The sequence below is a fragment of the Protomyctophum parallelum genome (genome assembly GCF_964188405.1).
Source record: "Protomyctophum parallelum genome assembly, chromosome: 7".
Lineage (NCBI taxonomy): Eukaryota > Metazoa > Chordata > Actinopteri > Myctophiformes > Myctophidae > Protomyctophum > Protomyctophum parallelum.
The window spans coordinates 47490333-47516263 of NC_139705.1; the positions used below are offsets into that span (position 1 = coordinate 47490333).

General features: G+C 45.9%; 1 protein-coding gene across 6 annotated transcripts; it reads right to left on the reverse strand.

Annotated features, from left to right (window-relative positions):
• Window positions 1–25672, reverse strand: ncoa6 (nuclear receptor coactivator 6). Of its 6 annotated transcripts, none has more exons than XM_083769310.1 (19): window positions 25584–25672; window positions 24031–24375; window positions 23161–23316; window positions 21536–21664; window positions 20624–20749; window positions 19925–20136; window positions 18870–19304; window positions 18324–18546; window positions 16975–17118; window positions 13655–14945; window positions 13466–13566; window positions 12939–13363; window positions 10612–10866; window positions 6011–9011; window positions 5674–5715; window positions 5288–5318; window positions 3666–3707; window positions 3190–3323; window positions 1–381 (listed from the first exon to the last, which is right to left on the reverse strand). In XM_083769310.1, exons 2-19 carry the CDS (start codon window positions 24326–24328, stop codon window positions 335–337), a joined length of 7092 nt encoding a protein of 2363 aa, XP_083625436.1. In that variant the 5' UTR covers window positions 24329–24375; window positions 25584–25672; the 3' UTR covers window positions 1–334. The 6 variants fall into 6 exon arrangements, with proteins under 6 accessions (XP_083625436.1, XP_083625437.1, XP_083625435.1 ...); XM_083769311.1 differs by having other exon boundaries at window positions 16975–17079; window positions 20624–20752; XM_083769309.1 differs by having other exon boundaries at window positions 10612–10863; window positions 20624–20752.
• Between the last annotated feature and the right edge of the window lie 259 nt (window positions 25673–25931).

The window sequence follows — 25931 nt, forward strand, 5'->3', positions numbered from 1 at the left end:
TAGCAGTAGAAAATTTAATTCAGTTTTAACAACATAATTATACAATCATGACAAGCTCCATTATCAGTCTTAGACATGATTAATCCAGCATTAAAAAAAAAAAAAAAAAAAACATTCACACAATTCCATACACAGTCTAGCTACAATCTCACATGATAGCAGGGACAAAACAATAAGATAATTATTTTATAACAGTTAATCTGTACATGGTCGCTTCCTCAATTGAAATGTCATAATCCAGGAGAGAGAGAACCAATATCAAATGATTCACAAAGAAAATAAAAATACATTTACAGTACAAGTTCACAGGTTGCCACGACGAGTGTGGTGAGGGCTATTTAGACTTCCTTCGTTTGGCCTGGGTGGGACTGGCTCCGGTTTCTGGGGAAGAGGAAAATAAAATAAATCTGTTAACCGATTCTGACCTGAGATCAGATTCATACGAGGTTTCCGCCGGACACACACTGGTCTGATGAACCCATTCTGACCTGAGATCAGATTAAAAAAATGTCAGTCGCTCTTCGATTTTTCAAAAATAGCAGACCTACAAGCTCGTATCGCGCCACTCGGTGGCGCGATATGAGCTTGTAGATCTGCTATTTTTAAATAGCTAAAGCATAACATGATGCTGACACCAAAATGGGTGCCCGGTCAGAATGGGTTAAAATATAAATGTCATGATGGTTTTGATGGTCACAAAACGGCCATGTTTTGACCCTTTGTCTATTGGTAGGGGCCATGTAACCGTAACCCATTTTGACCTGAGATCAGATTCTAAAAAGGTCTTCTACATCCTGACAGTTTTCTGAAAAAGCTATGTTTCTATGTCAGTCGTTCTTCGATTTTTCAAAAATAGCAGACCTACAAGCTCGTAGCGCGCCACTCGGTGGCGCGCTATGAGCTTGTAGATCTGCTATTTTTGAGTGGTGCAACCACTCCCAAGGAACAGCAATGTCCGTGTGCCTATGTGACGTTAACCCACCTGACTATGAGCATATGACCATGTGACTATGAGCACCAGTATGACTATTAGTACCAGTAGGGGCACTGTTGTGACAGAAATAGAGAGAGAGAGATAGTGCTGCACTGTTGCCCGCTAATGAGAGAGAGAGAGAGAGAGTGAGAGAGGAGGGGGGGGTGAGCGGGGAGTTGCACCACTCAGTTCACACGGGTGTGATTTTCAATAGCTAAAGCATAACATAATGCTAACACCAAAAGGGGTTCCCGCCCAAAATGGGTATAAATACTTACTAAATACTAGATGGATAATATATAGATTTTCTCCATCTTGTCTAATTGATGTTTGGGATAATTACTTGCTCCTCGTCTGTATGCATGGATGAAAGCAAAATAAAAGCTTGTATTCACTATGGTGAGACAATGTGACTGACAGGGCAGTGACCCCACATTAGCGACGTTTCCAACATGTAAAACTATTACATTTGAGTAATATCGTTTCTGCACAGATTGACGCTTTAACCATTGCTTTTTATGAAATAACACAGACTATTAGGGTTTTATGGAAAATTCTTCTAAACAAATTGCTATTGGATCACTTCAAATGCTGTAATCTTTAAAAAGATAACAGTAAATATCAATCTCAGTGTGTGTGTGTGTGTGTGTGTGTGTAATCTGATTTAGTACAACCTCCCTGTTACAACACGCAGGTATATAGTTTGCATCTCTCTTTCATACTCTGAAGACTTTGAACTGCATCAATGCTACCAGTGCACGTCTGCGTCAATCTTTTAAAATGTTATCTTTTCATCGTTGCACCTTCACAACACTGATTGACAATGGTCTTTAAAGGGATATTTCACTTTCAAAAGAACTTTGTCATTTCATCGTCTACTCGGTCTTATGTGAACACCCCAACAGTTTTTAAGTTGCTTGATTCAGTATTTAGATATTTGATATTCATTAGCTACCCCCACCCCCTTCATATGGGTTACAAACCCATTGTAACTTCAGCGGACTGACCTCATGCTTCCTTCTATGCATGAGGAGTCCAAGCTGCTTCTTTTCACCTGACAGGGGAGTTTCCCCGGCTGCACGTAGCGAGTGGAAGGAACACGTTATTCCGACCAGTTCCTTTCACCCTCCATCAGACGCCCTGCTGGCCAGAGGCCAGATTCAGGGCAATCTGACAATTTGATCCTTGAGATATAATTTTGTGCAACTGGAAAAGGATCAACTGATATCACCATGACAGCTAATAAAACAAAGATTTAAATAAAGATTGTTTAGAATAAGATAAGATTTGTCAGAATTGTCACATGTTTATAATAATCAGTACGCAGTCAAATTATGGTGTGGCACACGGCACCTTCAAGCACCTCAAGGGAACAAAATATGGAGAATAAATAAATATTAAGCTAAGCCACCTTATTTGCATCTTTTTTTTACCTCCCTTTGTGAAGATTTATTTTTTTGAGCTTTTTACCTTCACCAGGTTATGTTTATGTAATGTGTATCCATCTACTGTTATCCTGGGTAGGGTGCACACAACCACATGCCTCCTCTCTACATGACGACAAGGACTTAAACGAAAAAGAAGAAAAAAACGTTGGAATTATGGAGATACAAGGTTTCTGCCCGACACTGGGGGACAATAATCGTATCGCAGAGATTTAAATTTATCATGAAATTGTCCTCTGTCATACACTAAGAATTAGCTTTTGTTGAGCTGCAAATTCAGTACCACTTAAACCCTCTATACTTAGATAAAACGGACCTGTAAAGAGCGCACTCTTATTCTAATTATACTACGCATTGTGAGCTTGTACGTACGTAGATGGGCTATTTTTGGCAAACCTCCCCCCAGAATAGGGATGCTGGGTGTTCAAGTAGTTAAAGCACATCTTTACTTTTTACAAGTTTTAGGTTGTTATTAGACAAAGTAAAAGGTGAGTGTTATAATTATTTTCATTTGCTGCATTCTTTCGTTTTAGCAATTTATATTTTTTGTAAAAAAATAAATACATACTCTAATAACCTAAAATATGAACCTGGTTGGAAAAAAAAACTAAAGTTGTCCTTGTCATTTTAAGTTATAAGAATATTTTGATTATGGCGATACTATTGTTAATCTCAATTATCTTTGCACAATAATCGTTCACGGCATGCAGTTTTCATATGGCCCCATCCATCCCATTCCCTACCTGACAGCGAGGAGAGACGTCTGGTTACCTTTTGCAGCCGTGCTGGCGCCTGGCCTGGCTGATCTCTTCCTCGTCCCACTGTCGGCGACCGGCTCCTCCTCCACTTCCTTCTCTGCCCGGGAGCTCCGCCTGCTCGGGCCCTTGGGCTTCTCCAGCGCGCCCCTGGGAGCAGCACACAGACAAACACACAGCGTGCACGTACGCAGCACACAGACAAACACACAGCGTGCACGTACGCAGCACACAGACAGACAAACACACAGCGTGCAGACAAGAGGGAGGGGAAGGAGGCTTGTGTTACCGCACGATGCAACCACGCAGGTAGCTCTGCTCTACTCAGAGAGAAAGATGGAATACCGCATTTGTGACGGGGCTGTTTTTCCTCCTCTACCACAGATACTGTCCGGTGTCTTCCTTTCCGACAGCACCCACCACTACGTAAAAAGGTCCACATGGTCGCTGCTCTGTGTCTTTGGCAGCGCCAAATGCACATTAAATACATACCTTGGGACTAAGTTGATGGGCGTCTTTCTTTTCTTTACCCATCTGTGATAGAAGTGGAAAAACAGCGGTAAACTAAAAAACTGGAGCTGAACAAAAACATACGACAATCCCCCAGGAAAACAAAAGATAAGGAAAGGCCCAAAATCACAAAAAGCCTGCAGATAGCTTTTGCTTTATCTGTGTACTAGTAGGCATGTAACGATACGTATCGTACCGTGAGTTGAGTGTATCGCGATATGAGGTTCACGATACGATACACGATACGAAACACAAAATTATTTTCCAGACAAATTTTTTTTAATGATTTTTGTGGTAGATAAAAATCGCAATTTTATTTTACCCAAAACGTGTGCTGAATCTGCTGATAATATATTGTGATATAGATAATATTAAAAAAAGAATAATTCAATAGCAGTCCTACAATCTCAAAGTATCGCAATGCAACACGTTGTGAGCTTGCAGATAAGCTACTTTTTTGATTTAAGCATAAAATGTGGACGAGATTAAAACCAGGTCAAGACAACACTGGCATATCATGATATCACAACATCCCAAGTCCCAGAATATCCAATGTCGTGCATTTGTAAATGTTTTCATATTTGTTGCATGCCAAGCATACATACCAAGTGCTGAGGCAAACGTGGCTCATTGTTTTCACCGCGTACCCTCAGGGCCAACCAAACACCAACACCCAGAGTTTCAGTAAGGTTAGAAATGTCTAAGCCTTCAACAACAATTTAGTCGGACAAGTTTCACGACTCTTTGATACACCTCATTGAATCCCAGTGCAAGAAAATAAGGGCGACAACACCGTTTAAAAAAATAATCCTGAATACCATTGTTCAATTGTGAGGACATTTGACTTTGTTTTTCGAGAATTCACCCTCAAAAACTCTGCAAAAACTGCCATTAAAAACAAAAAGCGATACGTTTTTTACCAACCTATCTTTCAGATTGTTAGCATGTGATTGGTAGACTAATGTATTGCATAATACAATTGATTCTACGGGGGAGATAAAGATTTTGATGTAAAGAGACTAGTATCCTATCCACTTTTGTGTCTCAGAATATGCCCTTCCATCCACACAGAGAGAGTCAGTCAGTCTGTGTGTGCGTGCGTGTCAGTTAATCTCATCAACCGGCTGGTCTGATCAGTGCCACATTTCTTGTGCCAGTACACCAAATAAGCACATGTTTTATGGGCTCTGATCAGAGCTGAAACTAAGCCCAAATTTGGAGTCAGACGTCATAGATGAGTGACGGCACAGGCTGGCCATATCAAGTCCCAGATCCACGGGGAGGCACATGTGAATTCTAAGGTCTACTATTAGATTTGCATATATATCTTAAACCCTTGCCTAAAAACATTACATATGTCCATGGCTTGTCTTATCATATTCAACTCCGTACTGCAAATTATTATTATACATTCACATTTTCTCACCCAAAAACCTTTGAGGGCCAGCTCTCGAGACAGAAATCAAGTTTTATGCCCGATTTTTCCCACACATAAATCACAAAACAACGACAGCTTTCTGGTAAAACTTTTTTTTGGCAAAAGTTACTCGTTAATGATACACACATTTAAAAAAAGGATTACATGGTTATATAAACAATCTTACCCCTGCTCTGAAACGGCTGACATGTCCTCCGCTGCAGAAGAACAACAAAGAAAAGTAAGCCCCCAAACAGCTAGATTCTACAACATGTTTTACAGCAGTGATTCTCAACGGTTATAGTTTCCAGGACCACACGTTTGATAATGCCTCTCTGGGACCCCAAACACCACAGTAAAATACTCTGTACAACTGAACCAAACAGACCCATGAGTTCCATTTGGTTCCCAACTATCAATCATTTAGCCAAGGACCTCCTGGAACTCGCTCGAGGGCCACTATGGGGTTCCTGGAGCCCACGTTGAGAACCACCGTTTTACACGAATGATCTGTGTTCTCTTAAAACACATAATTGTGATGCCAATGTCAACAGCAAGTTCAACAATACTCACACGTCTTCTCACCAGAAACAAGCTCCTCTGGTTCAACTGGTGCTAGGAAATAAAAAAAGGATGAAAACATCCAACAGTTTTAAACACCATGTACAGTCGCACTAGTAGTGGTAAATAGCTGATCTACAAGCTCACATACAACACTAGAACAGTGGTTAGAACAGTGGTTCTCAACCTGTGAGATTTTCTTTCTGGGGCTCCCCCAGATTATTAATGTGCAACATTGTTTTCTCACTCAACAACAGTACAACAAACCAAACATACAGAGTATCTGCACATTTCTAAAGTCTCAATTTAATACTACATTGGGAACCCTTGCATTGGAAGACGGTTGTACCTGGATTGGTTTCAGAGGGCGCTGAGAGCACTGGCTGTCTGGAAGGCTCCGCCGCTGGAGGCTCAGCCTGGGCTGGTGGAGCTCCGTCGGGGGGGTTGGTGACAGGAGCGGAAACAGCAGCTGCAGGGGGTCCTTCTGAACTAGGCCCGGGGACGGCAACGATGGCAGGGACGGGACTATGTACAGGAGCAGGGGCAGACATTGAGGTAGCAACAGGAGCAGCAGCAGAGACAACGGTGGGAGCAGGCTTAATTACCACCACAGGAGCTTGGGTTTGGGCCACCACCGGAGGCGGTGCCGGGGCAGCGGCGGCAGGAACTTGGGCAGAAGAAGCTGCTGTTGGTGAGGGGACTGGAGGAGGAGGTGGAGGAGGAGAGGTGACACCGGGAGCAGCAGTAGTCTGAGGAGGCGCAGGCGCCTCCGTGTGAGCCATCGGGGCGACGGGAGGAGGAAGGGAGACCTGGAGAGTCACAGCCCCTCCCCCTGGCAGCCCACCCCTCTCTTCAGGGCTCAGCTGGGAGTCAGCTGGACCGGGCACAGGCTTATTCTTAGCCTGGGTGACAGACGCTGGGGACATGGGGTTCTTTCGAATAGCGCCGGCTACGGCTCCTGGACTTGAACAGGAGGGGGGAGGCGACGCCAGGGGATGCTGGAAGGGAGGCGACGCCGAGGAGGGAGGGCTGGGATGGACAGGAGGAGGCTGACCGAGAGCAGGACCAGGCTTCTGAACGGATACTACCTCGTCCGTATCCGCTTTGAACATCCCTGGTTGTGGCAGCTGGGAGGCAGAGGAGGGCATGCTAGTGGCCATTTGGACCTGCCCAATGACTGTTCTGGCAGGCTGAGGGCCGGTCAGATTAGCGTGGGTGGAACTGGAGACACCTGGAGCCGGAGAGAGCTGGATGTTTGCAGCGGACACTTGGATGGGCCCCACCATGACCGGTTGTGACACCATGGTGCTGGCGGGCGCCCCGGACGCACCACCAGGTACCTGGAAAATGGTGGTAATGAATTGAGGTGGAGGGCGAGAGATAGGGGTCTGCTGCCGGACATCCTGCGGCCTCATGTTCTTGTTCGGGACAGTCACCATGGCGGAGACCATGGCCGGGGGAGGTGCCTGGGGGGCGGAAGTAGAGGTGATTGGATTGGAGGTGACGTACACGGTGATCTGACTGGGGGTGATGGCGCTGGACGAGGCAGGGATCTGTAGCACAGAGTGAACGCCGGCAGAGGGTTTAGGGCTAGGACTCTGTTTAGAACCGACGACAGAGCTGTGGTTTGGACCGCTGCCGACAGTCGGCGCTGGATTGTGCTGACTCAAAGTGGCTGGGTTGGGGCTGGCGCTGCGGGCGGCGTTAGTGTTGGGTGTAGCGAGGGCTGGGCTGGTCATTGTATTTACATTCGTATAGGTAGAGTTGACACTAGGACCGACGGTGGGGTTGGGGGTAAGGCTTGCTGTAGTATTGGGGTTCAAGTTAGTGTTGGGGCTGAAGTTTGGGATTCCTGCACGCTGTGGGTTGGGAGTGCTGGTGGGGACAGGGATGGTGGGCTTGGGCTTAGCTTCTTGTTCCCTTAGAACATCAGCGGTAACAAGGGCTGCCATGTCTGACCTCTGAGTGACCCCGGGGACTGGTCTCTCTGGATCTCCAGGAGGCTTAGGGCTCTCCTTCCCCCCAACATCCCTTGCAGGGACAGACTGTGTGGGGCGCATGGACATGGCGGGATTACCCGCATTATCCAACAGCTGATTAAGAGAGGTCGGGGCCTCCCTTGCTGCTGGTAAAGCCTCAGAAACAGAGTCCTGCAGTGGTGTCTGGTGGGTTGAATGTCTCTCCACTAAACCGGCCTGCAGCTCCACTCCGGGTTTAGGCTCCTGGGGCATCATGGGGACACGAGGACTGCTCATTCTAGGGGCTGTTAACTCCCTCAAAGGCTGAGGCTGGCCTTGAGGCGGGTGCTGAAGCACGTGCCGCTGTTCTGCTGTGATCACAGCTTGCCCTTCCCTGATACCCTCAGCAGAGTTGCCCTGCATACCGTGGAAGGGACTCTGGGTCTGCTGAGCCTCCATGCCCATACTAACTTGTGAGGGCATAGATACCGGGTTGGGGGGCATTGGAGTGGGGCTCAACATCATGGTCTGACCCTGAGGGTTAACCATCTGCTGCTGCTGGTGTGGAGGGCATGCAAGACCAAGCTTTGTGCCCTTCTGCCTCCCTGGACTCGGGGTGGCAGATTTGCGACTAGAGGCCGGACTGGATCGCCGACTATTGCTGGGACTTGCTCGCTTACCCTGCGATCCGGGCTGCTTGTCTTGTTTAGCGCCTACAGATGCAGCTCCGCCAGCAGGGAAAGGCTGACCATTGTTAGCATTTCCACTGCCGCCGCCATTATTGTTGTTTGCACCCGACAGAGTTAAGTTTGGAGGTGCCTGCCCTATGGCTTTCAGAGTAGTGGGATTGAGACCCTGTTGGTCAAAGCCCCTGTTAAGGTTAGGCTGTCTGGGTGGCAGAGGAATGTTGATTTTAGGTGGGAACAGACCCGCAATGGAGGCGTTGAGCCTCTCGGGCGAGAGGTTGATCTCCGAGGGTTCGGTGCTCGGCGGACGATTGGTCGGGGTGAGGGGGTGGTGATAGGGCCTGGGACTGGCTCGGTTGGGGGTTTTGGGTCTGGAACTCTGGGAAGTGGTGGGGACGTTGGGGAAGTGAAGGCCAGGCATGGGACCTCCTTGTTGGGACTGGGGAGGCAGCTGCTGTTGGGGACTGGCCCCGGGATGCTGGGATATGTTGGGTGAAGGGCCGGGGCCCTGCTTCATCATGTGTGCGTTGGGACCCTGGTTGGGCCCCATCATCTGCTGCTGGCCCCCATTACCCCCCATGTCTGGGCCCCCCCCGCCAGGCCTGTCCTGCAAGGAGGGGTGGGCCCCTCCTCCGGAAGGATCCTCAGGACCCTGGGATCCTGGACCGGCCTCGGGATGGGACATTCTCCGTGTTGGTCCAGTGAGCTGGAAAAGGAGAATATTATTTTAACAATTTGGGTGCCGGGGGAATTTTTCAGAATAAAAAGGCGCTACAGTGCCAAGCAGATGAGGGAGTTTACTCTGAAAACCCCCGCCTTTCTTTTCCCACCTAAACCGGGAGGTGAAATGTTGCATTACTACATCGCCGTCCTTAGAAGCGTTAATATTCTAAACGAGATGCACGATGAAGTCAGAAATTAGGACAGAACATCGGGCATCGGCGTTATGATAAATCTGCGCAATAATGTAGCACAGTTGTTAACTTAATTAGTACATGCACGAAAGGGAACATTTCGACAATGCATAGGCATCTGTCAATAATGCATTGTATTAACCCCAATTACCCAAATGCGATACCTTTGCATGTCTGGAGTCGAAACAACACGGGAGCGAAATAACCGTCCTCTTCCAACCAAGACATGTGGTGCTTACTGCCCAGCAAGACTCCGATGCCAGAATTTATATAATCCAATTCATAATACGTTTGGGAAACTCAAAACTCCCTCTCTGCCACAGAGTTCTAATAATAACTCGATGTGCGACTTCTCAGTCTATCGTAAGGCAGATCTACAAGTTCACAATGCGGCGCAACCAGACGCAGTGTGAGCTTGTAGATTGCCTATTTTTGGTGCGTGACACTGATGTACAATGACGTATACATTTACATTACGCTTTTAAAGTGATTGTACACAATTAACAGTTCCCTCTGTCTGTTAGAAAAGTACTGTACATTTTTAAATATATTTTTTATCCCACGATTTTGTAACCCATTTTTCACCCCTGTGTCAATTATCTAATGTGATCCTGGGCTCTACACACCCTCCGCCAACCTGGGGAGAGCAACGGACTTAACTCATGCTTCCTTCATGCCTGAGTGTCCAAGTTGCTCCTTTACACCTGACAGGGGGGAGTTTCCCTGGTTGGACGTAGCGTGTGGAAGGAACACGTTATTCCAACCAGTTCTTTTCCCCTCCATCAGGCGCCCCGGCTGGCCAGGGGGAGGCAGTTTAGTGACCAGGATTACTGCATGTTTTTTGTGAGGGAACCTACCCTAGGGGACACGGGGAGAACATGCAAACTCCACACAGAAAGGCCCTTTCGCCAACCCCGCCTTCGGGTATGGGCACTGATGACGCGGAGGAGGAAACACGCCGCCAGCACACACAGCGCCCCGAGCGGGAATCGAACCCAGGACCTTCTAGCTGTGAGGCGACAGCACTACCAACTGTGCCACCTTGCCCCTCATACTGTATGTATTTCAAGGCTCTAGTAAAATGTAGTGCAAGGGATGTTTTGGTTGGTTAAAATAAAGAGAAGATTATAGAAAAAATATGTGTGTGTGTGTGTGTGTGTGTCATGGCATACAAACTCTCACAACTGGGTTTAACTGGCCAATAAAAATAAGGTTCTGTTCAGAATTTGTCTCCCAGCTTTCCACAAAATAATAGCAAATGCTCGATAGTGGGCTCCATAAAGGACCAATAAGCCTGCTCAATAAGGTGATCGTTATCAATAAAACTTAACGAGCTCCATCCCTAGTTTTATATCCCATCATCATCCATGTCTTTTAGAAGGTTGCCCTCACCTGTGGGTTGACCATGTGGGGGGGCATGGCTCTGACTTTGTCCGGAGAAGGCGGCACTCCTCCGTGCCCCTGGAGGCTGATCATGACGGGCATGCTGCCCTGCTGGGAGCCCTGGGGCAGCCTCTGGCCGTCTGCGGGGTTGACCATGCCCCGGGGAGGGAGCTGCCCTCCTGGAGGGAGGGGCATGCGGTTCTTGGCCTGCTCCTGCTGCATCTTCAGCATCATCATCTGCATCTGCTGCTGCTGCTGCTGCTGCTGAAATGTTAATATGAAGGGTTGAAACACGACTACCACCAACACAGATTAACCCATTCTGACCTGAGATCAGATTCTAAAAATGTCTATTACATCCTGACAGTTTCATTATTAACCCATTCTGACCTGAGATCAGATTCTAAAAGTTTCTTCGATTTTTCAAAAATAGCAGACCTACAAGCTCGTATCGCGCCACTCGGTGGCGCGATATGAGCTTGTAGATCTGCTATTTTTCAATAGCTAAAGCACGACATGATGCCAACACCAAAATGGGTGCCCGGTCAGAATGGGTTAATAAACTGTGCACAGAATTGCAGTCGTCGTTTCAATTCACGCTTTTTTTTACTGTCACCTGGTGGACAAAAGTGGTAGAGCTTGGGTGCCACCACGTGAGGCAAATTTACTATGACGCACGTCCGGTTTGTCACCATCTTAATAAGTTAACATATATATATATATATATATTAGGGATGCACCGAAAGGGAAATTCTTGGCCGAAACCGAATGCCGAATATAGGAAACAGTTGGCCGAAAACCGAATACCGAATAGCCGAATACAGCTTTGTTGTAAAGCTACCTGATTATGGCAAAAGACATGATTATGGATTTTCATAATCGATTCATCGGGCGATTATTTAAACTATTAATCGGATTATGCCACCTTTTTGCAATTACCTTTAAAAAAATGCTTCAAGTTATTGTAGGCATGTTGTAACTAACAATAAAGACAATAAAAATGAATACTCCTTCAAAATTAATATTTTACCCCCTTTTTAATACAATTTGATTTCATTGCCATTCCTTGTACTTGTAATGATACTGTAATCTGTAATGTTGACTGTGTATAGCTGACTGTCTTTCTTCCTATTTCTATCTCTGGGACCCCAATTTATTTTTTATTTCTATTGTAAAAATCTATGTAAATTTTGAGAGTCTATTTGGTTCCATTTTTGCACTCTGTTACAGACCGGCCCCACTTGGTTTACTTCCTAACTATCTATAATTTAGCTGGAACTCCCACTATGAGAACCACTGTCCTACACAGTGTGTGGGCACGCACACGCACGCACAAACACACACACACACACACACACACACACACACACACACAATAGCATGCTAGCTGATAGGGGAAAACGTTCTTATTTAGCAGCCATATTAGCATGTTCTCTAGGCTCTAGTATCACATATTGCCAAAGTTAAACAGCACTGAACAACTGATCATTGTTAAGCAAAACGTTCACGGACGTTCTGCTTCTGCTTTTGCCCTGCCTGTGCCCACTTCAATGCGCTGCTGAGATTACACACAGGTGGAACAACTTTGAGGAGCTAACGAGCAAGCTACTGCTAGTGTTCGTCGTAGCCTGCATGCAAACTCACAGATTCAGACATTGGGGAGCATTTTTTGTCATAGCCTACGACAAAAGAATAGACAGTGGCGGTGCTCACAAATACCATGTTTTGGGACCTGTTGATGAGCTCGCAAATTTCGCGGAGCGCATCGCAGCCACAGCACAGAGCAACTTGACGCTGTGTGTGTGTGTGTGTGTGTGGGGGGGAGACTGAAGTTGGGAGAGAGAGAGAGGTAGATGCGGAGCGCTCTGGTTACGTTCAAGACAATCGCGTGTTGTGTTTATACCGACCCGGTGTTTTGACTATTCGGTGATATATTTTCGGCCTATTTGAGCCGAAACCGAATAGGCCGAAAATACATTTTTAGCCATTTTCGGCCGAATATTTTCGGTGGCCGAATTTTCGGTGCATCCCTAATATATATATTAAATTACTTTATTTTATATTCTGCTCTTTCAGAATATAAACTTTAGTTTAGTTACAGACTAAGATTATTATTCTTAGTCTGATCATTTAGATTAAGAATAGCATAATTTCATTAAGAGAAGCTGTTAATGCCACAACTTATTATTTCTCAACTCTCAACAAAATAAAAAAAATAATTGCATAATTTCAAGTGCCATCGTTTATTTTTTATAGGATTTCTCATTTTAACTAGCACTTTTGGTGTTTTAAAGTCAATAAAGTTATCCAAGTAAGTAAGTATCCATCTATGTCACCTGTTGTTGCTGTTGAAGGTGAGGTTGCTGAGCTTGCTGTTGCTGCTGTTGTTGTTGCAACTGGTGAGGATGCATTTGAGGCTGACCCTGCCCTGGAGTCTGCTGCGGCCCCGTCATCCCCTGCTGCCCTGGAGCACCCTGGAGCCCTTGCATCTGCTGCATCTGTTGCATCTGCTGCTGTTGCTGTAACTGCTGCTGTTGCAACTGCTGCTGTTGCAGCTGTTGCTGTTGCATTTGCTGCTGCATTTGTTGTTGCTGCTGCATTTGCTGTTGTTGCATCTGTTGCTGCTGCTGAATGTGCTGCATTTGTTGTTGTTGGTGTTGATGTTGCTGCTGTGGTTGCTGCTGTTGCTGCTGCTGCTGCTGCATGAACTGCATGGGTACCTGCTGCAATACTCTCTGGTCTCCAGGCTGGCCAGGGAAGCCTAGAGAAAAAGTGTAAGTATGTTCAAAATGAATAAAATGAACTCGGTAGACATACTATATGACAACCTCATCAAAATAACTGTTCAAATGTTGAAAATCACCTGCAGGCCTGTTGGAGCCCGGGTTATCCAAGCCCAAACTCTGCTCTCCACCCAGCCCTGGCAGCTCAGAGTCCTCCAGGCCAGTAGCAACGTCCAGACCCCTGTAGCAGTGAATAAGACATGTATAATTGAATTCATGTCACCAAGATGACTAAAACATAAAATGAACAATAAAGCACAAACTTGTACCCCAGTCCTTGTCCTTGTCCCTCCTCCACTTTGGGTTTCTTCTTTCGTGGCGGTTTCTTCTTCTTGGGTTTGGCCTGGCCCGGACCGCCCGGTCCTTGCTTTCCTCCCGGACCAAACTGGCTGGCGGAGATGTCGCTCTGCAGCAGGTTGACCAGCAGCGGGCTGGTCAGCGTCACGTCCTTGTTGACCGGGAAGCCGGCCTGCTGTCCACACGGCCCACCCATGGGCATCTGACCGGCGAACTGCGGGTTGAAGTTCATGCCGTGACCCTGGAAGTGCCCGTTGCCCACCTGCATGTGCTGCGGGCCCCCCATCATGCCTTGCTGCTGTTGAGCCTGCATGTCGGGGAGTATCCCTTGGACCCCCATGTCCCCTCCCGCTCCGCTGGGGTCTACTAAACCAAGCTGGTGTTGCTGAGCCGCCTGTTGTTGCTGCTGCTGCTGCTGCAGCAGGGCCTGTTGCTTCTGCTGCTGCTGCAGCTGCTGCTGTTGTAGCTGCTGTTGGACCAGAGGGTGACCGGCAGGGAGCCTCATCTGCTGCCCATGCATGCCCATGGCCTGGTTAGGGTTCCCCCCACCCATGGGACCAACCTGCTGGGGCTGCTGCTGCTGTTGTCCCATCTGCTGTTGGTGTTGCTGCTGTAGTTGTTGCTGTTGTAACTGGTGCTGCTGTTGCTGCTGCTGTAACTGCTGTTGCTGGAGTTGAGCCATTTGTTGCTGCTGCTGGGGGGTCATCTGCTGCTGCTGCTGCTGCTGCTGGCCACCTTGGCCCTGCTGAAACTGAACCATGTTCCCCGGAGAGGGGCCCCGCATCATCTGGCCCTGCTGCATCACCCCGGCTGGAACCTTACCCGCAAACGCCTGCTTGTTGCCTTGCTGCATCTGATTGGCAACCATTTGTTCCATCATGGAGTTCTGTTGCTGCTGCTGCTGCAGGAGCATGGCCTGCTGGTGCCCTTGGCCTCCAACCATCTGACCCTGCCCATGCATCACCCCCTGGCCTTGTTGAGGCATCATCTGCTTGGGTGGGGTCATTCCTCCCCTCTGCCCCTGACTGAGGGGCCGTGAGAGGACGGTTTGACCCCCTCCCTGGCCTTGAACCATCTGGCTGGGGGACGAGGACACGGGCTGGGCCTGATGCTGGAGGCCCATCATGTGGGCCTGGCCCATGCCGGGCCCGGCGGTCGTTCCGGGAGACTGACCCGCCATGCTACTCTGAACCCCCATGACGTTAGGCTGGACATGGGGCGGGCCCTGCAGCGTGTTGGAAGTGGAAACCGATGGCTGGGTTCCTGTTGTAAGACAAAAATATATAACCAGTGAATCATGTCATAATGAAACCGTTAGATTTGCAGAGCAGATCTGAAGATGGCCGTTTGCTGAACCACCTCAGCGTTCTCAAATAAACATGAGAAATTGCATCTTCTATTTTGGAGCGCCGCTTTTTCCACTTAGTTGGTTTATGACTTATTTTCAAAGCTGAGCCCCCACTGCCGTAACCAAGGGCAATATCCAGAGGAAGCGCACCTGCTTTTTTATAAGCAGGTGCTGAATTTAGATAGCATGTTATGTACAGTAGTAGAGCTCTCATCGAGCCTGAAAATGAAAGCCCGGCCCTATCCTACCCAAACTGGGTCGGCCCGAGGCTTGGCCCGACCCTTACAATTACCATAATGTTAGTCTCGAAAGAGAGAGAGAGAAAAAAGCCACTATATGGCCATTGGCCGAGGCGCCCGGCGAGTGAGTGAGAAAGAGAGAGAGAACAGACTTATAGTCGCCGCAGCTGAAATTCGTTTGTCTTATTGGTCCCTGCAGATACGTCAGCACAGCCATTGGTGGAGAGCGTTCCCCCACGCTCCATCATTGGTCGACTGAGTCTCCTACGGCAGCATCCAATCGGCTCCTCCACCTGTCAGCATAAAGCCACTCTGAAGACTTCACTCCTGGCCGCTGTCATTCTGTCTGGAGTGACAGCGTGCCCTCCGTGCCGGGAATAATAGAGTGTCTTAACCCATTCATTTCTTGAGTAAACCCTCAGTTGTATTTTGTAAGGAGTTGCTACATATCCACTTAAATTGTATTTGTGATCCAGGGCAGGTAGTATTATTAAGTATTTTTCTATAGTATATTCCACTGTTAGTTTCACCAGGTAGTTAAGCAGGTTCCTCACTGTTTGAGTTATAGGTAAAAGAATAGAGTGGTCAGGTAGTCAGGTTCTCTTTCATTGCTAATTAGGGTATTAGTTAGGTAGTCAGATTCAGGAGGGTTTTTGTTAGGATAAAGTATTAGGTAAACTTTTGATTTGTTCTTTGCTTTAGGTCCTGCTCAGCCCTGCTCACTTACCGTAGCACTTTGTAGCACTTGAATAAAACTTACATTTTGGCATTAAACATCCTTGCCTTATTCAAATAACCACCCTAGACTCATGTCGACAGCTTACAGATCTGTTATTTTGGACACATAACAATGAGGTGTGAATGAATACTAAGCATTTTGGAAACGAAATAATTTGTACAGTGGACTGCAACAGTGGTCATCATGTAACTTGCTGCATCTTACGTGTAGGCAGTGAACATTAACGTTATATGGAGCGTTTACCGCGCTGATTTGATTGATTAGGTCAGGAGGACATTAGGTTATTAATATTCACCGCAACCAGCTGGGTTAACGAGACAGCAGTGCAACATGAAACCCCCGACGTGTCCAAAACGAGCTATCATGCGATGATCTTATAGAACATGTTTGCATGGTGTGCAAACCAGAGCACAGCCAGCGACAGCAACAAGTTAGCAAGTAGCAACAACCACCACCACCAGAACAGCAGCATGAAACAGCCAGTTCAGTGCACTGCACTCCACTCCTCCAGACAGGCACATAGTAACTTACACCAGCGCACCCCTCTCGTAACAAAATCAATACATATTACACAAAACAGAATTGTTATTTTAATTATAATCAAATTCATTAAAAAAATATATATATATATATATCACGGAGAATAAGGGAGCCCGAGGCTCGGCCCGGCCCGACTAATTAGCATCATTTTTGGGCCCAGCTCGGCCAGGTCGGGTTAGGGCAGAAAATGAGGACTATTATTATCATTTGTTGACTTGGCATCCCATAGTTTGTATAGTTTCAATGTACATATTTATTTTATGCTGTTTAAACTGATGATAGGTTCTTGGTTTATCTGTGATCACAGATTACAATTTCTATGAATTTCATGTATTAAGTTAATGCTTACCTTTCTTACTGTAAATCGCTCTGGATTAAGAGCGTCTGGTACTGTAAATGCCTAAATTGTCGTTAATTGACTCTTACCCGTGTGAGTCATAGCTTGGCTGCTCTGCAGCTGCTGATTGGCTCCTACTCCAGGTGTCCCGGGTCCACTGGCAGTCACCTGACCCTGGACAAAGTTCTGGTTCCCTGCCATGTTTGGAAAGCCCATTGGACGCTTAGCCATGCCTAGCAATAAACAATTAGACATCCCACATATAACAAGGAGTTAATTTAGGAAAACATCCATAGCAGCTGCCTTAAGAGATTAAACAAGGAAATGGAATCATGTGGATCTTGTTGTAATCCACAAAGCCATGCCGTAAACAAACCTGCCATTCCACCTGGATGTAAGGGTGCAACAGTTAATTTAAGCAGTTATGAAAAGTCAAATAGCAGATCTACAAGCTCAACACGCCACCATGCAAAGTGTGATACCATTGTACAACAAGAAGGAGTGCGGCATTAATTTACGGACAAACACAAAGAGTAAACCTATGGAGACAAGAGGTTTTCTGCCTGACGGCAACAATATATAAATGTATTTAAAAAGAAAATCACACCCGTGTGAAGTGAAGTGTGCTCTTATTATCATCATACATCATCTCATTCTGGCCAATCACAATTTGCGTCCTCACTTTTGTCTTCAATGGTTGCGTTTACACACTTTTGTCTTCAATATTTTTGTTTACACAAACACTCAAAGCTGGACATAGGAGGGACTAGCATCGCTAATAATTATTTTTTAAACGAATGGATAATTGATGTTCGCAGCCGCGTTCGCGTATTTCCTACCCGATTTCGCACCAGTGAGGGTTGGGAGGGCGAGACCCCTGTATGCAGATTCAAACACACTGCCTTTTTTACTACAGCAAACAACCTTTACAATTGTTTTAGTTGCCTTAGGTTAAAGATTCATAACTTTTGGCTGGCTGTAGCCTATTCTTTTTGGAAAAATATAAAAAGATACTCATGGAAAGGGCGGCTATATTATTTTACTTATATTGACCCTATAAACAATTTAGTATATGTAAGGTTTTGCCCACTCAAATGGTACCTCGTCAGATAATCCCCACATAGCCTACAAGAACTTCCGTGAACCGACTTCACTGTAGTAGCCTTTTCATAAATGAAATCTGTACTTAGGCTGTCTGCTGTCGTGAAAGTTTACATTCAACGCCAAACTAGTAGTAGTTGTAGTGAATTAGCAAACTGGACATTTGTACTGAATGTTTCCTTTATCCTCGTGTTGCACTTCTGTTTTCGTCCCCACGGACGAACCCGCTTGTCCTTCAAGTTCCACAGTGGTCTGGCGTCCAGAGAGCCCCCAGCCCCTCCCACCCCTCACTGGTGTGAAATCGGATAGGGCAAACGGGGGCGCGTCGCAGCCCTACCTGGATGCACTTGGCCCCCTGGTTGTCCATGCTGGGGCATGCCCATGAACCCTGGCTGTCCCATGGCGCCCTGTGGTCCCAGGACCGCCCTCCCTGGGGAGCCCACGCCCTGGGGGAAGTTCTGTGGGGTGGTGGGGCGCTGAGCCATCATGGGAGGAGTTCCTGGAGAACCCTGCTGGAAAGGAGACGAGGACGACCCGGGGGATTTGGCAGTCAGGTTGCCCTGTATTATGGAAAACATCAGGGTGAAGTGTACCATTTATTTACTGAAGAAGATTCTAGCATAAAGAAAACGCCATAGCCCGGAGGCCTGAGCCTCAGGCAATAATGCTGCAGAATATATATATACTAAGACATACAGGCTTGTTACATTTATGGACATCAGTGGTATTGCTGGATCAGCCAAAAGAGAATAGTGTAGTAGAAACGGACCTTGAAACAGTAACTAGATTCTAATGACAGCAACTGTTACTGTGAACAAAAAAACCCTGCTGTGATTGTTCAGATACAATTAGAAATTATTATTAACTATAATTGCTATTATACCTGCTGTCCGGGGGTGGGTGGGAGGGGCGGAGGGGGCCTGGGCGGTCCTGCAATCACACCACCAGGACCGGCCTGTAGGCCCTTAGGCTGGGGGGCGGCGAACTGTCCCATCCCAGCCTGCTGCTGCTGCTGTAACTGTCCCGGTCCCATGACGTTGAAAACCTGCCCGGCCTGCTGGCTGCCGAACGGGTACGGGGGCGGAGGGTGGTTGGGAGTCTGAACCGTGGCGAGGGAAGGTGGGCGCTGCTGACCCATGGGTCCGACGCCTTGGGGCGGGGGCTTCCGCCAGGCTCCGGGTCCTCCCTGTGCGGCCTGCGGAGGCTGGAGCACGCCGGAGGGCAGCTGGTTCCAGCCGGGAGGCACGGCCATCTGGCCGGAGGGGTTGAACCCCGGGGGTCTGGGTCCCAGCTGGGAGAGCTGGGCCTGCTGCTGAGCCTGTTCACGGAGACAAATAAAATCAGTCCTATTGTGCAATTTCTGAAACAAACACACAGTTTCCTAAAGAAATTAACACTATATTTAAAATTATGCTTTAGTAATACTAGTCCTACAGTTCTGAATATATGAACACCAAATGATGTACAGTGTGGGTATTGCGATGTAATAGATCACATGACTGATAGAGAGGGAATTGATAACAGATGATCTTGGGAAGTTGGGTTGGGCACAAAGGTAGGCTAATGTAATTATGCAAGATGGATGGATGGATGGATGGACGGATGCCTGTATGTATTTTACCGACGGCACGGGATCTGTGTTCCCCCTCCGTCGAGTGGTGGATTATGTTATTGATATGTTCTGATCCAACAGATATAAAAGTACACAGTAATTGTAACTTTGGGATTTTCATCCAAATGGACCCACTCATTACATGTTGTGCACCCAGGGCACAGTACCCCCTGTGGCCACAATGGGGGGGGTAGTAATAATAATAATAATAGCCTATCGCCTATTTTTGTTGCGCAACATGCTTCCATAGAAGACATGGCTGGCTTCTATGGAATCCAAATGAGTGAAATCAGTGGTGGGGAGGGACTGAGAACGTGAACCCATGCCTGTTGCTGTTGGTGCTGCTGCTGTTGAAGCTGCTGCAGGGCGGCTGGGTTGAGGGGCCTCCCGGCCTGTAGGGCCTGCATGTGATGGGCCCCGGGCCCCTGCTGGGGCATGGGCCCCCCTGGGCCATGCGGGACGGCCTGCTGTTGGTGCTGTTGGAGTTGCTGCTGCTGCTGTTGCACTGACATACCTGACATCATAGGGTCCATCACATCTAAAGATAGTAGAAACACGTTTTTTTGTTAAGGCGGGAACACCTTTTGGTGTTTTAACTAAGCATTATGTTATACTTTAGCTATTGAAAAATAGCAGATCTACAAGCTCATAGCGCGCCACGAGCTTGTAGGTCTGCTATTTTTTTTTTATCGTAAAAATGCGGCACAACTTTGAATATATATTCTTTCAGGGCGAAAGCTTTTTTTATTTTCGACGTCAGGCCTAAAAGTGTCGCAAAAGAGGCGCATGGATCTTCACTGGCCTCATGTTTAGATAAGATTACGTGATTCTAGAATGCATCTAATTTTCTAAATTACTGCACATGGCTCATCAATAATATTAATACATATTATCAAACAACCACTGTCAGTGAAGATAATGAAGCACGGCAGACCTCCCAAAATCTCAAACGATTCACTCTGTGATGGTTTTCTAAATCCAATAAAAGAAGATTACTTTACAAGGAAAAAGGTGGTGACTCAAACCTGTCTGTGACAATGGTCTTTGAACTCGGGGGTGCATTTGGCCACTGCTGCCAGGGATCATGCCAGCCTGACCCACTGCCATGCTGGGCCCAGGGGGAACCATCGACGGGCCGGCCATTCTCATCCCTCCTGGCAGAAATGTGAGGATTGTTCATTGATTTATGTAAAAACAGTCAAATATGAAAAGGGGAAAAAATCCTATCCATTAAGATTGGGGACATTTTCCATTAAATTCAGTCATAGTAGACCTACTACATAGATGTCGTTAAGTGTTGGAAAGCATCTGTTGCCAAAAGATCTGCTGTTGAATGGAATGAGGGTACAGTCGGGTCGCAATTTGTAGGGAAGCGTCAACCGAGCTTGCTTGGCTTTCGACCCCCCGGATAGCATCAGGCTTGTTGTTGAAAAAGACATCAAGCCATAGGCTATGTTTATTGTTTAGCACCATAGTAGCTGTCTGTTGGTATTGCTTTTAAGGGGAATTCAGCTACTTCAATTCACACCTTCCAACTGATCTCCCGGCTTCAATTTGTAGTAATCTGTAGTAGTTTGTCTACCAGTAGATCACAAAGGCTGTGCAGGTAGACCACATGACATGCCCCTAAAATATATCACTTGTATTAAGGTGACTTGATTGATTGACATAAAAAGGGCCTGTCAGCTCAAACCCAGATAGTAGTAGCATTACAAAGTTATATACAAGAAAACCTATTCTATTTCTCCTCTATTTCCTCCCAAATGTGTCTTATAACTATTTCCAGCAAAGGGATAATAATTATTTTGGTCAGTAGAGCTTGTTGAGTTGGTCATTTTGAAAGTAGCTCTCAAGTCAAAAAGTGTGGGCACCCCTGGTGTAGAGCTACCTTTAGAAAACAAATCCAAGTATGCCCCAAAAAGCAAATAGTATAATACCTGGACCGGGCTGACCTGGAAAGCCCACATCCATCCTCATCTGGCCAGGAGCTCCGATTGGTCCGTTCACCCTGACCTCCTGACCACGGCTCTGTCCCATCATGGTCACTACATTAATGGCCCCTTCGCCTGTGTACAGCAAACAATAACGTGAAATATTAGAAGAGCCCAATAAAGGGCATTACATTTAACCCATTTTGGGCTATTGAAAATAGCAGATCTACAAGCTCATAGCGCGCCACCGAGTGGTGCGCTACGAGCTTGTAGATCTGCTATTTTTTAAAAGTCGTGAAAGTGTGGTGCAAATCTTTGAATATATATTTCAGAGCGAACATTTTTAACTAAAATATTGGCTTCTGGGGGGGTCCCTGGAACTACATATTTTGAGATGGTCCGTGGCCCAATAGAGATAATTCTGGGGGTCCTTGACATGAAAAAGGTTGAGCACCACTGACATAGAAACAGAAAAAATTTAGGATTTAGGAAAGAAGCCTTTTTTTTATTTTTAATCGCCCTCAGTCCAAAATGGGTTAATTGTCAAATACGGTAATGAAGCATTCAAACTTTTTTTTTTTTTACTTAAAAACTCCTCTGAACGGAGCGAATCAGTCTGCATTCCAGGCTAGTTCACTCTATTGGCAACTAAACCATGACCAAGCATGCCCAGATACACTACATTGCCACCAAATCACTGTAAAATGTGTTGCTCAAGCCACACTGTGTATTAAATGATTAAAAAACGTTATGGCTAAATAGCACAGGGAACTGATTAAATGGCAAGAATGAATTTATCTTTTTACAGAACAGAGCAAGAATTGTGGAGAAAAAAAAAATAAACATGGCGATTGACACTTGACCAAAAAGCGTCACTGTAGTGCTGAAATAATAAACGTGCTTTCATGTATAAAATGTCACGACGCTGAAAGAACGCTGCTGAAAAAAGTATCGGGCATCAGTTTATAGCTTCATGTTGAAAAGGACTTGCAGCCTGTCTGTCACTGTGCTAGTGTGGAAACGGCTTCAATGTACAATGTCCCCACTACAGTACATATTGTACAAAATCATGTTGCACATTAAACTTTTTCATAGATACCTTCAACCTTAATGTCTTAGTTTCTTTCGGGCATTTAACCACTTAATAATTGACATTTGGCTCTGTACTTGGGTTTCTCCTATTTCCCCTCAACACACCAGACCTTTATGCCAAACATTGCTGAGCTTGTAGATCTGCTATTTTCAAATAATGTTCCATCCAGAATAGGGATGCTAGGGTTCAACTGGTTAATTGAAAATCATATCCAATCACACAAAATTGTGCTTGCCCCACCCCTGTAGAAACTCTGACAACCCCCTGTTGAAGCCCCTACCTCAGGGTTCCCGCGGAAAGGGGTCCCAGATATAAATGGCATTACATGGGGGTCAGTAGCCTATGCATGTCTGAAATTGAATTTTCAAGGCAAGACCTCGACCTTGCGCGTGCCGACTCGGCCCCCAGCCTGGTACGCTAGTCAAAATATGGCCCTTGAGGAAAATTAATTGGGGAACCCTGCCCTACCTACAACATTTCATGTAAAGGACAAGAAGGGGGGGTTGTGAGTCTCACTGAGGCCTGAGGACGAACGTACCTTCTATTTGCACAGAGAGAATCCCTAGGTCTCTGAGCTGCTGCTGGTTGTTCTGAGCCAGCTGTCTGAGACGCTCCGCAGCGTCCCTGGGAATGTTGAAGGTGACCCGCACGCTGTTCCACGGCTCCACGCGCTGCGGCTGCAGCCTCTCCGAGCCTAACAACAAAAGGAGATTGTGGATTTAGAACACTGTCTGGTTCCCCAAACGTTTTGGTTGGAGACCCAAAAGAGAAATGTGATGTCTCCCCCAGGGACCCAGACTAGTGAAAATAGCAGACCTTCAAGCTCATAAGTCACAACACATCACGATGCAACATATTGCGATTTGCGAGCTTGTAGATCTTCTTTTTTCCACTAATTCCAAGTATTTCTGATATTTATTTAATTATTTCGAAAGGTTAGGTTAAGTTAGGATTTTGTTTTGTTTTGTTTATCCATTTTAATCCATTTTGGACTGAGGCCGATTCTGACTTAAGTTTTCTGAAATACTTCAAATATTTATATAGCAGAATATATATATATATATATATATATATATTTTTTTTTTTAATACTGTACATACTGTACAGAACCCCAAGAGGGGTACCTGTCCAGAAGGGTTATAACACCTAAAGGGGTTCTCGCCCAGAATGGGTTAAATAATAATTAAAAACATAATGTAGGAAGCAAAGAATATGAATATTTAATCATGACCACAATATGAGTTTGGGTCCCGTCTCCTAACCACCAAAAGTAAAGCGCATTAACCTACCTGTGGTGGCCGAATGAGTTTGTGATTGAATTAAAAATGATTACAAAGCAAGCTGTGATTAGAGGAAGGTGTCCGTTATCCTCAAACCCGTTTCAAACCGTGGGCTAAATACTACTAACCTAAATCAAGCATGCTTGGTATGCCATTAAGGATTGTGTTGAGCTTTTCGGGAAAGTCTTCATCCTCCATGTTTCCTCGAAACGAAACAAAGATGGTAAAATCCTCCCCATTATGTGGTTCTTCTTCATCATCATCTTCCTCACAAAGCTTCTCCTCCTCGTGGCAGGCAGCCGCGCCGCTCCCAAGGTAGCCCTCAGCATCCTCTCCCGCCTCGTCTCCAACCCCCGAGTCCCTGTCGGAGTCATTGTCATCTTCTGCCCCCTGGGACAGTTGAGGTGGATTATCTAGATGTGCCATACTCCTTCTCGCTAGGAGTGGCCTGGCAAAGATCTCAACTGTTTATGCTGCAAATACACAGGAGAGAAATACAACTGTAACAAACAGTTCAATATATTTATTTATATATGTATCTAGATGTGCCATACTCCTTCCCGCTAGGAGTGGCCTGGCAAAGATCTCAACTGTTTATGCTGCAAATGCACAGGAGAGAAATACAACTGTAACAAACAATATATTTAAAGGGCCTGGAGATGCAGGCGTTTACCATTAAACCTATATATTTAGTTGACTGGGGAAGTCACACAGGGCTCTATGCTAGGTCTGGTCCTGTTTTTCTTCCCTCTACACAAAATAGGGACGCTAGGGTTCAAGTGTGATGTCCTCAAGACCCGAGGTTTTCCAAATCCGATTACTTCAAAAGGAACTGAGTCTAGTGATTCTTTCCTCAAACCAAGATTCAGATTCACACCAACCAAAACAAAAGGAAAATTACATTTATACAGATTCTACTTTTAAAAAGAAATCCAGCTGAATCACAAAAGACAACAGTCACCAGACCAGAGTCGCAAGAATAACGTCATTATCCCGCAAGATGTTTTGATTCACATTAGCTGCAACATAATGACTCACTTGCATCACTGAGCAGGCAATTAAGACACTTTACTGTAAATGCATTGAAATACTCCATGGTGCAACTGCGTCGCTTGTAGACAAGTTCTTATTGGGAAGCGACAACCTTCCGTGAAGGAGTATATAAATAAATTGATGCCAACAAATAGTCTAGTACTAGTCGCTATTTAGCTTCAGTTTTTTGTTGTTGATTGATTTACGTTAGCTTCCTAGCTACCACATCATCGGCCCCTAACAAACCAACACAGGCCCGTTCGTTGGCTTCAATGTTAGCATCGGTAAACGGAAAAAAAGGAAAAAAATATTCCACTCAGGACAACGCACTGAACGCAGATAAAACGGAACCGTATTCCACCACATTTTGGTGCCATCGTTCAGAATGCTATCAGATATGGAATATTCCCGATACAATTATTTATAACGGACACTGCACTGTGCAAATAAAGGCAATATCGATTTCAAGGCTGACTTGGTCTTTAGCTGCTTAAGCTATTCCGTTAGCACGTCATAATAACAATAACGCAATGAACATTACAGCGCTTGTTATGAAACAGATTTAGTTATCTTGCAATGGTTAAGCACGCTAGTTTATATTCGACAAGAAATGGCACAAAGGCCAGAACAAAACGGTGGCTATATTTACCAAACATGTTCATCATCTGCAGGTATTAAGTGCAAACAGTCGAGCCGACATCAGTGTGATCATTCAGCGCTAGCTGGGTTAGCTTAGCTAACATAACATGAATGAAGGGGTGCGTCACCGTACAAAGCAACGTACGGTCGCAGCAGCTGCAGCAGCGTTTGGTTCCTAGGCGTTTTCTGTGGACAAAACATCCATTCCACTCCTCATGACCGATTGAGAATGTATCAAAAAATATAATATAAATATATTAACTTCTGCAAACAAAATAATCCATACTTTCTAGCCATTTCTTATTTTATAAGGCCAAAATGTTTCATAGACATAAATCAATAAAACTATATGCAATTA